This window comes from Dasypus novemcinctus, chromosome 17 (genome assembly GCF_030445035.2).
Source record: "Dasypus novemcinctus isolate mDasNov1 chromosome 17, mDasNov1.1.hap2, whole genome shotgun sequence".
Lineage (NCBI taxonomy): Eukaryota > Metazoa > Chordata > Mammalia > Cingulata > Dasypodidae > Dasypus > Dasypus novemcinctus.
In genome coordinates, this window is record NC_080689.1 from 36984409 (window position 1) to 37001352 (window position 16944).

A 16944-nucleotide genomic window follows, 5' to 3' on the forward strand; every position below is an offset into this window, starting at 1 on the left:
GAAAATAAATAAAAAAATTGGAGTTCATCTCAAAAATTAAAAAAAAAAAGTGCTACAGTTCTTAAGCATTACTTTGAAATCAACCAGTAAATCTGGATGCTTTTACATCTGAGTATTTCTCAAAACTAAAGACCTCCTAATGACTCGACTTTTTTCTTTCCTTTTATTTTCCTATTCTCTCTTTCTCCTTTAACAGAGACAACATATCTGTTGACAAGACCACAATCTGATCCCAAAGATGTGCTCCACAAACCCAGGCAATTGGGTCACATTTGATGATGACTCTGCTTTTCAATCTTCTCAAAAGTCAAAGAACTTCCCTCTAGAGAATCAAAGTGCCTGTAGACCAAATGGTCTGAAGCTGAACCTTTCTGGTAACAAGGAATTCCCCAGTGGCTCTTCCTCTACCAGCAGCACCCCTCTCTCCTCCCCCATTGTGGATTTTTACCTCAGTCCAGGACCTCCAAGCAACTCTCCTCTTTCCACACCTACCAAAGACTTTCCTGGTATTCCTGGAATCCCCAAATCAGGGACTCACGTGCTTTATCCTATCCTGGAATCATCTTCAAACAGTTCATTCACCATACCAGAGGCAGCTTCCTCCTTATCACCTACTAAACCAGCCTGTTTATCCCATGCTTCCTTGCCCAGTGACCCCTCATGTATACATCCTGCTCCCAAAATGGGTGTTCCAAATGAAATTAGCCCTCATCAGGCTGAAAGCATAGGGTTCCAAAGTGATGCTCCCCACTTTCAGTATTTTCGGGAGGACTGTACCTTTTCAAGTCCATTTTGGAAAGATGAAGGCAGTGCCTCCCAGGTCACCTTTGATCATCCAGGAAGCAGAAAGACATTTCCAGCAAGAGACAAGGAGATGGCAACTGATCAGAAAAGTCTAAATCAGTGTTCACTCAACTATATCTGTGAGAAACTTGAACACCTCCAGTCAGCTGAGAATCAAGACTCATTTGGCAATTTGTCTATGCATTGTCCCTATGCTGAAGACACTGCCTCTTCCTTTGTGCCTCACACGCTCTTCAGGAGTCAGCCAAAAGCTGGGTGGTCTTTCATGCTGAGAATTCCTGAGAAGAAGAACATGATGTCTTCCCGGCAATGGGGACCAATTTTTCTCAAAGTCTTACCTGGAGGAATTTTGCAAATGTATTATGAGAAAGGATTAGAAAAACCATTTAAAGAGCTGCAGCTTGATCCACATTGCCAGCTTTCTGAACCCAAAGTTGAGAACTTTAGTGTGGCAGGAAAAATCCATACTGTGAAGATTGAGCATGTGTCTTACACAGAAAAAAGGAAATACCATCCCAAGACGGAAGTTGTTCATGAACCAGACATAGAACAGATGCTGAAGTTGGGGTCCACAGAGTACCATGACTTCCTTGACTTTCTGACTACTGTGGAGGAGGAACTGCTGAAGCTGCCAGCTGTTTCAAAACAAAGAAGAAACTATGAGGAACAAGAAATTTCCTTGGAAGTTGTGGACAACTTTTGGGGTAAAATCACTAAAGAAGGAAAATTGGTTGAAAGTGCTGTGATAACTCAAATCTCTTGCCTCTGCTTTGTGAATGGGAACACAGAATGCTTTTTAACCTTGAATGACCTTGAGCTGCAGAAGCGGGATGAACGCTATTTTGAAAAAGACCCAGAAAAGAAAGGGATTGATATTCTTGTCTACCATTTTCATAAGTGTGTGAAACCAGAAGAATTTGAACAATCAAGAATCATTAAGTTTGTTCCTCTGGATGCCTGCCGGTTTGAGCTGATGCGTTTCAAGACTTTGCATAACGGGGAAGATCTTCCCTTTTCTGTGAAGTCTGTAGTGGTTGTCCAAGGGGCGTATGTGGAGCTTCAGGCCTTTGTCACTATGGCCCCATTGGCTCAGAGACCTTCCCACGCTGCTTCCTTGAAGTCCTGTGATGACATAATGATACACTTTCCCGTCCCATCACAGTGGATCAAGACCCTCTGGACTATGAACCTCCAGAGACAGAAGTCCCTGAAAGCCAAAATGAACCGCCGGGCCTGTCTGGGGAGTTTACACGAACCTGAATCGGAACCTGTCATACAGGTCACTGTGGGGTCAGCAAAATACGAGAGTGCCTACCGGGCTGTGGTGTGGAAGATAGACCGGCTTCCTGATAAAAATTCAAGTAAATATTCAACACCCTGTATTCGTTTTCATGTGAAATACCTTATAGGCTTTTACCCTTCTCCTTGGCTGAAATATTTTGGTCATCTGAGGCCATGCTTACCACCCAATGCTACACAGCTGGGTGAGAGGCATGAGAGGTAGAACATTTAGTCAAACAGCTGGTTTATTTTTTCCTCTGATGTCTGTTTCCACTAGATAAGTTTAATCTTTTTTTTTTTTTTTTTTTTTTTATAATCATAAAAACACCATTGTAGGCTAGAATTTTATAGTGGATGGTGGCCCTGAGGTTAAATTTGTAGACATGCATTTGTAGACATTTGTTGACATCAACCTCAAATATTAAAAATGTTGCTAACATATCTTAGCCTTTTAAGATCTGCTACCCATGAATTTACCTGAACTTTTTTTGTATTCTCAGCCAGTGCCAGTTTCTTCTTTGGTTTTGCTTGCTGCTTGTAGAAATACAACAGCCTTTCATTTTTACTAAATGTTACTTCCCTGGCTGAAATTACTAATTTGAACATTTCAACTAGTTGTTTTAGAGTTATGTAGACACAGCCTAAATGTTAAAAATTTAGTTAATCTTTTTAATTTTGTAAACACTAGAAATTCAGAACTTTTAAGAAGGTTCTAGTGCCATATCGATTTTAGAATACAGAGTCAGTAGTGGGGGTAATACAATGGAGTGAAAAAGCACATTTTGAAACTAGGTCTGCTCCCTGTTTCAGTGGAGTTATTTCCAGCAGAACATGGGGCTCTGGAGCTAAATTCTAGGCAGGTTTGAGAGACCTAAGTTGTACTCATTCATTCATTCAACCAAACCCTTTTTGAGTACTTACTGTGTACTGAGAGCCACTTCAGTTGCTGAGAGTAAAGATGAATAAGATCTGATCCCTGCTTCCACGTAGCTTGCTTCTGTATATGGTAAGTCTTCCAGAAAATCCAAGCTCATCTTTGAGTTCTCTAGGCTGTGGCTTTCAGAGAGTATTTATATTTGGAGTTGCCCTATAGCAGCACTTTCTCAAACCTAATTGCATGTATAGAATAGCCTGGGAGCTTTGAAATAATGTTGTTTTATTCTTTTTTTTTTAAATATACTTTTTTTAAATTTAAAAAGATACTTAGTTTATATAAATATTACATTAAAAAATATAGGGGATTCTCAAATGCCCCACTCCCTACCCCTCCCACATTTTCCCACATTAACAATATCCTTCATTAGTGTAGTACGTTTGTTATAATTGATGAGCACATTTTGGAGCATTGCCACTAAGTGGGGATTATAGTTTACATTATAGTTTACACTCTCTCCTGTACAATTTTGTAAGTTATGGCAAGATATATACTGGCTTGTATCTGTCATTGCAATGTCATTCAGGACAATTCCCAAGTCCTGAAAATGTCCCCATATTACATCTGTTTTTCCCTCTCCCTCCCCTCAGAACCTCTAGTGGCCACTGCCTCCACATCAATGATAAAAGCTCTTCCATTGCTAGAATCACAATAAGTCTATACTGGAATACTAGTAATTCTACTATAGTCCATCATTCATCCCCAATCTTGAGGATTCTGGGATGGTGATGTCTACTTTACCTCTAATAGAGAGGGAGCTTAGATCCCATGGGGCAGATGGATGGGTCTATCTTGCTTGAAGTTACAGATTCTGTTCCTTGAAATGGTCATTGTCCATCATCATCTTCTTGTTAGTTGTCCTGGGTGAGCCCAATGAAACTGGAGAGTAGGTGTTGCAACTCTGTTGAGATTCAGGGCCCAGCTGGCACATGGACAGCCCAAAGACTTAAGTCTCTTGGACATACGCTTATCAACTTCTGTTTGAACTATATAGTTCTGTTTGAACTTATAGTTCAAATAGAAGGAGCAGAAGAGCCATGCGGAGGGAAACCACACCTGAGTCCAGCTCTGTCACACTGGGGAGAATAAATTATCAAGTAGGGCTCATTGGCAGGGCACCAAACTCCTGAGCTGTCTGCCCTGCCTGTAGTGTCTGGATGTCTGTGCTATTTGAGGCAATATTTACTGTGGCAGTCAAAGAGATCCTGCTGAGACTTGCATAAGCTTAACCTCTGGGATGACCTCCCAACTCACTTTGAAATCTCTTAGTCATATAAACTCATTTGTCTTTACCTTTTCCCCCTTTTTGTCAACGTGTTTTTTCAGTTGCATTGCTATGAAATAATGGTTATATTCAGGGTCCACTCCATACCAGTTAAATCAGAATCTCTGCATGTGGGGCGCAGACATCAATGCTTTTTTAAAGTTCCCAGGTGAATCTGATGTGTAGCCAGGGTGGAGGAGCACTGCTCTGTAGGCTTTGCAGGGTCCGAGACTGGAAGAACAGGCTCTAGACTCTAGAGGACTTGAGGGTGCAGCAAGGAGCTGAGCATCCCAGGAGGCTGGGGACCACCTTAGAGCTTAGAGCTTGTTGGCTTAAGCATCTGTTAACTGGTTGTAGCTGGAGCTCTGGGCAGGGTCCAGCAGGTGGGGACACAGGCCTGCTGGGCCCCTGTGCAGGAGCGAAGCCCAGGCCCTGCAGCCCTCCCCTGTGTCCCACACCCTTTATTAATGCCAAGTCCCTTATCCACCGCACGCTCGGTCTCATTCCCACATTAGTTACAGTCCTGTTGCTATGACTGCGTGGAGGAGAAGTGGGTGCAATGGCAGTGGTGTAGCACTGCCACTGTAGATGACCTCGAACAGCTCCTTTTGGTCAATTCCAGTGTGCTGGTGTGCGTGTGGGGCTTCCGTGTTAAAATCCTTAGGGGGAAATGTGTACCGCCTTTTGTATGTAAATTTGCTGGGGAAGATCATGCTCTGATTATCTTCACCTCAGAGAAACAAGTTTTGGGGTTTTGAGAACAAGGTTCCAAATGATCTCTTCTAAACGGTATGTGCTGTTATTTGGTTATAAAAATCAGAGTGTTGCCTTTTATTCTAAAGACTAAATAAAAAGGGGAAGGCAGGCTGGCAGGAAGGCCTGCTATCACCTCTGGATCTCCTGACTGGAGTCACGTGAGTACTTGACTCCAGTTGTTTTCCTTTGGTCCTAGGACCCAACCGAAAGGTCGACATAGTTTGCCCATAGATTTGCAGTAATCATTATGCCCCTGAGAGAGGAGGACACAGGGCTCAGCCTGCTGGCTTGTCTAGGTGGGTTAAGAAGGGGAGGAGGACAGGCTCCCAAAAGAGCTATTCTTGCTTCGCTCTCAGAGGCCAGAAGGAAAGAAACACCCTGGCTGGACCTGGCCAGGGATCGAAAGCATTTCCTGAACTGAGAACCCATGCAAAGCATTTTTTTCTAATTTTCTAAGTGGAACAGCCTATAAAGGCTCTTATGAAAATGACACTGCATTTTCCCAGTTAGTGGTGTAGTTAATTGAGTCAATCAATAAGAATTTGTTGGGAAGAGGGCTCACTCATTCATTCAATTAATAAACTTCCACTAAGTTTCCTCTAGGTACAAGCTCTGTGCTGGGTGTTTGGGAGATGCAGAAACAAATATGATTGCTTCTCTCCGTAAATGTAACAGCCTGGCAGGTCCAACAGATGCGGAAGGAACTATCCAAGTGCACTGTGATTTCTTTCCCAAGCTTGAGATTCCAGAGGGAATTTGGAGAAAGAAGGGATAAACTGCCTGGGGGTTTTAGGGTAGGCTTTGCTGAAGAGGTGATGGTTAAGCTTGGCCTGGGAGAATGAGCAGGATACCAGGGGTAGCGGCAGCAGGAACATAGGCGTGTAGGTGGGGGAGCTTCCTAAGTCTGGGGTTAAGGGGGTGGCAGGAGAAGGGGCCAGCATGCACAGGGCCTTGTGAGCTGGGCAGTGGGGTGTGGACACTTTTATCCGTGGTCAACAAAGCATCAGGAGGGTTTTCAGGAATGACCATGACATAACCACACCTTGCTTTGAAAGGAAGGCAAGGAGTGGAGGAAAGATCCAGGAGCGGATGATAGATCCGGGGGTAGTGGTGGGAGGTGAGAGGTGCTGAGCAAGGGCAGTGGCGGTGGGAGCACTGGGGCGGGGAGGTGAGCAGTGGGGACGAGAGTTCAGAGTACGTGCCCCTGAGACAATGAGGGACTCTCTGGGGCTGAGGGGGAAAGGGAGGAGAACTCTGGCTTTGGTGAATAGGTGGGTGGTGGTGCCATTAGTCGAGTAAAGCCGGGATCCTCTCATCAGTGGTCCTGTTACAGTCTCGGTCTTGTTTCTCTACCCTGGCTGCATGTTAGAACCCCCTGGGGAACTTTAAAACATACCCATCCACTGCCTGAGGCCCAGGTATAGGCTCTTCTGCACAGCCAGGTTACCAACGACTCGCTTCCTGACTCTGCCTGCTTTAGGCATCCCTGTGTCTCTCAGAGCCCTATTACACACACAAACACACACACACACTGTATTAGACTTAATGAATTATTTACTAGCCCTTGAGCTCACTGAGAGCAATGACAAGAATGGACACTCCCAGAGAGGCAGGCGGGACGAGATTTTGGACTTAAGGAATTCTTCTGGAAGGCTGTCGTAGCGCCAGGCCCACACAAGGTTTATACAAGCCTTTGGAGTCAGTTTTGCAGCCAGGATCAGAGCTTTTTTGTTGAGATCAGGTCTGTACTCAAAGAGGTCAAGGGAGGGAGACAGTGGGGGAGGTGTCTGGAGCCCGAAGAATAGGCTAGTCTCCCAGGCAACTCTGAGCTTGGCTACTGAAGGACCCTTCTGGGATCTGTGGCCCTGTCAACGAGGTTTCTCTATGATGGAAGTCGGGGAAGGTAATTCAGAAAGCAGGAGGGTGCTCTGGGCAGGCTGCTGCCCAATTTGCCCCTTAGGAAGAGGTACAGATGAGTAAGTTTGGGACAGAGAGTAAATCTTAGTCTTCCAGCAATGCTTCTCAAACTTTAATATGCCCATGAATCACGTAGATTCGGAGGTGGGGCCCGAGGAACTGGTTCTAATGAGTGCCAAGTGCTGGTGCTGCTGCTGGCCAGTGGACCTGAGAACAACGGCAGGTCCTGGAACACACCTTTGTCCTATGTGAGTTTTGAATCATCAGTTGTGTGTGTTGAGAGCTGTATTAGTTAGCCAAAAGGGGTACTGATGCAAAGTAGCAGAACTCTGTTGGCTTTTTGGAAGGGTATTTATTTGGGGTAGAAGCTTATAGTCACAAGGCCCTAAAGAGTCCAACTCATGGTACTGTAGGAGATACTTTCCCACCCAGAGTCATTGGCTGCAAGGTGGTAGGCGATCTCTGCAATGGTTCAGCCTTCCTTCTTCCTTTTTTTTTTTTTTTTTTTTCTCTGTAGCCCTCAGGAGTGTTGGTATTTATTTTGAGGAGCCACATTTTTTTTTTTTTTTTAAAGATTTATTTATTTAATTTCCCCCCCTCCCCTGGTTGTCTGTTCTTGGTGTCTATTTGCTGCGTCTTGTTTCTTTGTCCGCTTCTGTTGTCGTCAGCGGCACGGGAAGTGTGGGCGGCGCCATTCCTGGGCAGGCTGCTCTTTCCTTTCACGCTGGGCGGCTTTCCTCATGGGCGCACTCCTTGCGCGTGGGCTCCCCCACGTGAGGGACACCCTTGCGTGGCACGGCACTCCTTGCGCGCATCAGCACTGCGCATGGCCAGCTCCACACGGGTCAAGGAGGCCCGGGGTTTGAACCGCGGTCCTCCCATATGGTAGACGGATGCCCTAACCACTGGGCCAAAGTCCGTTTCCCTTCCTTCTTCCTTTTAACTCTCTGTGGTTCCAGCTTCTGATCTCAGCGCTAGGCTGACAAGAGCCTTGACTCTCCCCAGGGCTCATTTCCTTCCGGGCTCAGCTGCTCTGGTCTCTTTGCAAGGTCAGCTGTAGATATCTGGCTCATCTCTCTTCCCGGGGGCTGCAAGATCCTTTCTGTATCTTCTCTGGGTAACTACCGTGTGAGCGTCTGTTTTATCAGCCCACCAAGGGGGTGTGTACTCAATGCCCTAATGACTTGGTCGAATCAAAATCCTAATCTTAACATAATTTAATCAGAGACATCTCAACTGAATCTATCATAGTTAACGGGCATCATACCCAGAGGAACAGACCAATTTACACACATAGTCAGTATCTCTTATTTGGAATTCACAAGTAATATCGAACTCCCACAAGAGCAAATGACTTTAAAAAGACAAAAATCTTTTGAAAGTTGCCATTTTCAAGCTAGTATTTGAAAAACCTACTCTATCAGAAAAAAATGTTTGAAAAGTGGAAACTGGCAAAATAGGTAAGCTAGTCTATTATGCATTAATTATTATTATTATTATTTTGCCTTTGCTCTTGGGGATTTGTGAGATCAGGACTGATCTTTCATCTTGGCAAAATCACTTCCATGTAATTTCAGGGGAGACGGGAAAGGTTGGCCCCTTAAGTCCCTCTTGTAACCAAATAACAATGCCAAGTCTTTCTTTTTAAGATAAAGGCAGAACTGGGGCACACAGCTCCTAGACTTCATTCATACAAAGGTGCGACTTTTCCAGAGCTCAGGCTTTGTTAGGGAGGGAGGGGTGAAGGAAAGAAGGTTGAGAGAAGGAGAGATACAGGCCTCAGGGTATCGGTTGCTCTCTCCCCTTCCTTTTGCGTCAAATTCCTATCATTCATTTTCTTCAACTCTCAACAGTTAAGTTTCAAATGTGAAGTATTCAGGTTCAAGAAGGACTGGCTATCAACTAGATCTAAGTAGATTTTGTAATTTGCATTCTCATTCGTAAGAAAACAAAAAGTTAGGTTGAGAGAATGACAAGTACCAAAGCCAGAGAGTGCCCTCTCGTGGTTGGCACCAGGATAAATAATATGATTTCCTTCTCAGCCCATTTATTCATGAATTCAACAAATGAGCCACCAGTGTGCATGACATTGTGCCAGGTGCAGACATGGAAAATGGAAAAATTTGCCAGAAAACTGGAAAGGAAAAATGTTGTCCTTTATCTTTTACCAGGTTTGCTGTTGTTGTTTTGTTTTTTAGAAAAGCTGGCAGATTTTTCTCTCTCTCTCTTTTTTTTTTTTTTTTTTTTTTTTGAGGACTAGGTGTTCAATTCTTGGGTAAGAATTTACATTGCAAAACAGTTTTTTGGGGGCAACAAAGTGAGGATTTCAAATGAGATAATATTCAATATTATTTTCAGCTCTAAGTGTATAGAATTCACAGCAAACTTGTGGTAATTAAATAATTTGGATTAATAATTGAATGGTACTTTGCAAAATAATAATACTATATGTCCAGCACATCTCTAGTCCTGTGTTAGCACTGCTCCAGTACTCCATGAGTCGCAACTGGTTTAATCCTCATAACCCTGTAAGGCTCCCATTGCTATTATCATCAACCCCATTTTCAGATGGGGAAGCAGAAGCCCAGAAAGATCAAGTAAGCTTCCTAGGACTATATAGCTATTAAGTGGCAGAACAGAGATTGAACCCTGGGCAGTCTGTGTGTAGTGCCCTAAAAGAATTCAATGCCTGAATTGAAAGCCAACCTCCAGCTCCGGCTGCCACCAGAGGCCAGATTTCTTCACTCTATCGCTAGAGCCCCTACACATTAAAAAAAGAAAGACTGCCTGGATTAAGTCTGAATGAACATACTGTATTCTTGCTGCAGACAGAAGGCTAGAAAGAGTAATGAATTGTGGAGTCTCCTCTGGGTACACGTGTGTGAATAAAATTTGTCACCTGCCTGCCATGATGTGGGTGGCTTAGAGCCCCTCAGAGGCCACTGTTGTCCTGCCCTCCGTGTAAGTGGTATAAATGGCTAATGAGCATCTGCTGGTTAATTGATGACTTCTCAAGGCCCTTTATAGACTTAGAATTCTATTAGTTTCTGTACAGGAAACAGATTGTAAGATATGAAAGGTAATTTATCTTTTAAGAATGTAGTGAAATCCTTTAAAATCTTGTTTTTGTGCCTAAAGCTATACTCTCATGTAAATGTTCTTCCTGAGCTATGTCAGTGGTATGGTAATATAATCTGACCTTTGAAATTACTGTCATCTGATACATTTATTTAAGTAAAGATAACAGCCCCATTGGCTAAGTAGATGCTCTGAACAATTCATCTTGTTCAGAGTCATGGAACATTTACAAACTTTGCAAACTTAACACCAAGGATTACGTTGGAAAGATGTTTACTCCCTTATAACACACAAATATACAAACTGATGTACACACACATACTTGTTGACTTGACTCCACTTAAAATCTTTGAGTATATCTTATATCCCTGGGCCTAGCACAAAATCTGGGTGGCATAGCATAGATGTTCAGTAAATGGCAAATTGAATCAAATAAAAAACAAATATTAGATTGAAAAATTGACAATTTGCCCACTTCTGCACTTTACATCTGTTCCAGTCAAAGCTTTTAAGGAAGGTGGGTGAGAATTATAGTATTAAAAAATAATCTATTCTACTTGAAAAAAGAATTCCTGGCCTGGAATATTTTCTGAGACATAATAAAATTTCACCAAGTTGAAACTTTAAAAAATCCTAATTTTAAGTAATGTGACCTAATTTGGGCTGAAGTGAACCTTTTCAGAGTCTATTAATAAATAGAATGATAAGAAGATGAAAAACTTAAGAATTATTATAAGACCTTATTCTGTCTAACAGAAAGAGGTTTTGTAAAGGTTCTCAGCACATTGTAGCAAAATATTTAGGTTTAATATGAATGTTATCCTTATCTTTTAACTAAAGAAGACCTAATAATACTTCTGATTGAAAACATTTTAGGAGTTAATGTATGCAATATATATCAATAAAGTTATACTTATTTTAAAGCTAGTTCTTAAAAAGCACAGATGGATTTCTTTCTGGTTAGCTCAAAATTGGAAAATTTGAAAGTATTTGTTTAAATGGCATTCATGCTAATGGATTTACTTAGAGAGATGAGGTCTTTTGTATTCAAGAGAAATGTTCAATAACCATTGAAATACTTTGACCATTTGCTTTTTTTTCCTTCAAGATTTCGATCATCCCCATTGTCTGTCATACAAACTGGAACTTGGATCAGATCAAGAAATACCCTCTGATTGGTATCCATTTGCTACTGTTAAGTTTGTCATGCTTGATACCTGTGCCTCAAGGACAGAGGTCAGGTCCCTGGGTGTGGAGAGTGATGTCCAGCCACAGAAACATGTTCACCAGCGAGCTTGCTACAACATCCAGGTACATCCCACACCTCCTTTGGTTCATGTTGGGGCTTCAAGAGCTGTGCTCATTGGCTTTAAATATTTACTTTGCTTTCTTAGGTGGCCATGTGTATGTTGATATTTGACCTAAAGAAGAGTCCAGCCATCCAAACTTTATGACCAGTGGTGAGCTTAGTTCTTCCCTTCAGTTTTAGAGGGGATCCTGAGCCCATAGTGCCACGTGCTCAGTATTTAGCTCTCAATGAAAAACAGCATTAAAAAGAAATTCACATTTTAAATTTGAATTGTGAATTCCAAATTGGAAGCATATTTATAGTGAAATTGTGATGTTAGACTAGCACTCCACAAAATATGTCCCATGTGACGATCCAAGTAGAAAATAAGTTAGGGGATGCTGTACACTAAGGTCATGGTAAACGAAGACTCTGAAAAGTCCTGAAATAAAGAAACCTATGAAGCTTACACGCTGCTTGAATCTCAACTATGATTAATGCCATCCTGATTTTCTGCTTGTTTATTCTTATTAAAATAGTGTGATTATATAAAACATCATTACCTAACCAGTGATCTTATCATACGGAAATGGAAGGGAGGTTTTTTGCCTTTATTTGGACCATCTGATTAGAAGTCTGTATGGTTGGACCCAATGATTTGTTTCTCTTGGTAAAATTAATGGTGGGTAGATGCTGTCCTGTGCAGCTTCTTCAGGACCTAAGGACTTTTTCTCTCAGCTGCTGAGAGAGCTGCTGTCTGACATCCCTCATGGTTTTCAGTGACTGTGGATGCAAGGGTCTAAAGGCCCCGTTGCCTCAACTTGGGATAGCCCTGGGATTGATTGAGGCCTTTACTGTGATTATCTTAGAGCCCAACTTCTCCCCCTGCTCATTCTACTTCCTTCCTGTCCCTTTCTTTCCCCCTCTGGTGTTGACCCCCTAGCATTCCCAGTAAATTCCTGCCCACAAATCTTCATCTCAGAAGCAGCTTCTTTGGGAATCTGATCTGTAACACTAGGTGTATGAGTAGTGCATGCAAATGAAGTGGGGGCCAAGTGCATACGGAGACTTCTTTTATACCCATTTTCCTATTCACAGGATGTGCCAATTTCATCATTTAGTAGAGGACAGCTCAGAATTATATAACAAAGCATATTTAGCTTCAAGGCCATGTACTAACTGATCTTCACCAGCTGGTGGCAGTGTCAAAATGATATTCGTATATTTCATATATATCTGTTGAGCAACTTCTAAATGCCAGACACTGCTCTAGAATCGGGGGACACAGCAGTGAACACGAGACAAGATCCCTGCCCTCGTGGAGCTGATCTTCTAGTGGGTGGAAACAAGAAACAGTAGTAAACCCATAAATAATGTGAATTCCAATAGTGACAAATTCTGAGACTACTGTAGGGTAACGAGCTAGAGGGCGATGGGGGGCTTCCTTATCCAGAGTGGTCAGGGAGGTCCCCTGCGGAGGTGACATTTGACCTGATACGCAAAACAGGAGGGGCAGCAGATGGGTCAGTCCAGCAGTTTACTGGTCTGTGTTCTGGCTAATTAGAGAGTTAATTTTGGGTAAGTTATAAATCTTGGGTGGCCCCAAGACTGGATACAAGATTGTTCAGGGTACAATCGAACACATCTTTAGAGAGATTTGCAGTTGTTTTATCAATATTTGTGCTTTATGTACATTTTATGAGAACCATGTCAGACGGGGAAGAGATGAGGATTTCAGTCTTCTTCCAGAGCCAACCGTGGAGGGAAGGATTTGTGTAGTTCCAGTCTTAACCTAAGACAAAAAAATAGGACTTTATAGGTGGTATTGCCGGGTTGCTTGTTAATGTTGTCTATGTTCTGGTTTTGAACAACAGGTTGAAATAGAAAAGAAATGGATTAAAATTGACGGAGAAGACCCAGACAAAGCTGGTGACTGCTTAACTCAATAGAAGTAGCAAGAGCAAATGAAGACGACCACTTTTCAAGTATTTAATTCACAGAAACCACAGTTCTGCTACTACACAGTGGAAATGACTTCTGAGTAGAGGGCTTAGCATGGTTCCAATGGTTGCATTTAGAGAAGTTTTGACCTGAAACTGAGCAGTCTGTATTTTATGCTTTTGGTATCTTTATGCCCTGGGGGTTTGGTCTAGAATGTATCTAAATTTGTGTGATGTTTTTGCTTCCTGTCGACACCCAAAGGCACTGTTATTTGACGTGTGACCCAGCAGCCAGTTTGGCTAATGGGTTTTTGATTTTTGATTACTCAGTGGCAGGTTGTTTTGCACTCTGAATTACCTACGTGCCATATTTATTACCCCTCAGGCTCAATTTCTTCTTGCTTTGTTAGCACCTGTACCAGACGGTGAGGCAATCAAAGGAGACATAAACCAAGCTTAATTTTCCCTTTTGCTCATCTCCGAAACATGGCTAAGTATAGAATGATGTTGAAACCACAGGCTAAACTGGAGATTTGGAAGTGTCAGTGATTTTGAATTGCCACATTGCTAAATAATCATTGGCCATATTTAGTGCCTTTCTTTCCCCCACTGTATTATTTTCAAAATGTCTTCGTATTCTGGTGTGTGCTGCAAAGAAGCTCTTTCTGTTTTTGGTATGATTCACTAAGACACATTATCTTTTCTTTGGAGGAATTCCTTTCAAAATGGAATCCCAGTTTTGGACACTAGTTAAAATATTTAAATACATTAAGTATAAACTTTTAAAGTTCATGAATATTCTTTCTCTGAAGTAGTGATTTTAAAAATGTTTTTGATACAGTGTTATTTGTAAATAACATGAACCTTTATCAGGTAGAAATCCAAATCACTTTATGATTATTTTATGCTGGTTCTATCATGCTATTTTATGGTAGTTCTGCTTAATTTAGAGTATTTTTTTAACAGATGAGCAAAGTGAAGACAATAGATTTTTCTACCTTGATTTCTAAGAGGCAACATTTCTCGTCTTCAAAGCCAGGCAAATGAGTATGATAGTTTGGCTTCTAATAAAAAGACAATGACATTAGCAGTTATAATTCTGTTTGTAATTTCTTTTTAGTATGAACAGTGAAAGGTCAGAATTTTCAAATTCCTGAAGTCTCTAGGTATTTTTAGTCTGAAAAACAAGTCTTCCCTGTGGTATTTAAGAATCTTCAATTTATGTTGAATCTTAAATATGATGAGGAGGTATTTTTCTCTATTTACCAAATCTCACTTGAGTCAGAACTGATGTAATGATCTTCTAGACAACATTTATTTGTTGAGAGTTTATTTCATGTTTTATTTAATATTGTGTTGCATTCGTTTTAGCCTTTTTTTTTTTAAAGATTAAAACAAACTTTCCTGATGGTCTGTATCAATCAGCACATTCCCCCCCCCACCCCGCCAGATGGCTCCCTTGTCCATTTGCTGTTATTTGTGCTCGTTGTTTTTTTTCTTTCTTGCTATCTGCTGGTTGTCGGTTTTTTCTTTAGGAGGCACCTGGAGCCTAATCTGGGGTGGCCCGTGTAGAAGGTGGGACCTCAACTGCTTGAGCCACATCTGCTCCCCAATCAGCAGATTTTATTGCTTTCATTATTTTATTGTAAAGGCAAAGAATGCAAAAATGGACCATTAAAATGAACTGTTACTGCTTTTTCAATTCTACTTGATGCATTGCTTATAATGTCATCATATGCTTGAGACTCGCTGTTGACGTAAATGAGGGCAAATCTGTGAGTGTGTGTCATTTTTAAAAACTCCTCCATTTTTCCTTTTCATCTTGTGTGAGCATGCTCCGGAGATTCTTCAGTCAGCTTGGAACAAATATGCAGGCGGGTGACCCAGCACTGTGGGTGCCAGGCAAATTAGCTGCGTTAATTACTGCCGTTCCTTTCTAGCTTTGTTTTATGGCATCCTACCCACAAAGAACTTGGAATCTGATTCAGATGAACATAATGAATATTTACACCACAAAATAAATTCAGCAAAGGGTTCAATTAATTGCCCCTCATGTTTCACAGGTTGATGAGTACCTGTGGGCACCTCACTGCTGGGGTTGTTTACTCCCTAGCCTTTAGGGGCCATCTCAAGATTCAGTGTTGAAAATATAGTAACATAAGACTGACTAAAACCCAAATTGAGTTTCTGCAGCAAGGCAAAGGTTGATAGCATTAACAGCGGGGTGCCACAGCATAATTGTTAATTTGCACATCTATTAGGATCCTTAAATATTCATTACTGATTGTTAAATTAACTTTCTGCCTAGAGAAGAGAGGCTTTTTAATACAATTCTTCTGACCTAAGAGATGGCAGGAGGTCAAATGTGATTAGGGAGCTCTAGGTAAAAAATCAGGGAGGGTCCCTTTAGTCCTACAAATTCGGAAGTGGAATCTCCTCTGCCAGAAAGTAAGTGATCTTCAAATCACCCCTGCTTTGAAAGGAGGGAAGGGGGGGAAGGGAGGAAGGGAGAGAGTGAACGAGGAACCGCTGCTTTTCTAGCATTTGAATGTCGGTAATTTAGATCATCTCTTTATGAGCTTGACAGGATTGGCCTGCTGGTTTACACAGTGGCAGACTCTCAGGTTGTTGATCAGTTCTGGACTAGTTGATCTGGTCTAACTGTTTTGGTCTGGTTGCCTTACCAGCCAAAGAATCATATTAACTGTGCAAATGAATTCATGGGTTGATAGTTACTTGATCAGTTGTGCAGATCTGAGAATTTTAAGGACATTACTTTTTCTGTGGGAATCGAAACAGTTTATCTCTGAGAAAAGGTGTGAAAAAAAGATAACTTCCCAGCACATAAGTGAAGGCTAAGACAGTTCGTAGTTTTAGTTCCTTTAATTCTGGAGCTGTACCTGGGATTACAGTCCTTTTTCTTATAAATTCTGTTAGATGGCCTTCCTTAACAATGACTAAGTATTATTATGTTTTACTCAAAATATGATTTTATGTCATGTCAATACAAATATAAAACAGATTAAGCCTTAATAATCATGTAACAAAATATTTTGTAGATTGCGTATTGATTTTTCTAGAATTAAAGATGTATTTCAAATGATTCTTGCTGTGTTATGGACTTATATCTTTTTTTTGTAAAGTCTGAGATTTTTTTTTTTTTAGATGTGAAATCAATTTCAATAACCTTAAACAATTGACTCTCTGTCAGGCATATGTACACTGCTTCACTATTATAGAGTCAGTGAATGTGGCATCTTGGTATGCCCTGGAAAAACAAAAACACCACCAAACTACAATTTGATGTTAAAGGGTGTTTTTAAAATGGTATTATCATGACTCATTCAGGTATAAAATGAACATGTGTCCAAGATTTTATCTAATTCATTAACTAATGAGGAAACCGGTGAGATGTTATAATGGTTCAAAGCAGAATTTAAAGAGCAGAGACATAGATAAGAAATGAGGAATTCTGAAGTTAATTTACAAATGGCTGCAAAACGGGCCTATCCATGGGGCGATAATCAAGTCCCCTTTACCCCCATACAATTAATTTATATTTCTATGGACAAGGATCAGGTGCTGTTTTACCAGTTTTCTGCCATTCACAGAGTAGTAAAATAGCTCAAAGATAATGAAAGGTATTGAAAGCCCAGATGAGTGAGTGAGCTGAGATACCCGC

The 16944-nt window shown here is 41.4% G+C and overlaps 1 protein-coding gene across 1 annotated transcript in view; it reads left to right on the forward strand.

Annotated features, from left to right (window-relative positions):
- The window catches only part of STON1 (stonin 1), a 136391-nt gene that overhangs the window by 55532 nt on the left and 63915 nt on the right, over positions 1-16944 (forward strand). Inside the window, exons 2-3 of the mRNA XM_071208809.1 lie at positions 197-2165; positions 11143-11345. Coding sequence (XP_071064910.1) covers positions 239-2165; positions 11143-11345 — 2130 coding nt within the window. The 5' untranslated portion in view covers positions 197-238. The remainder of the gene's footprint in view (positions 1-196; positions 2166-11142; positions 11346-16944) is intronic.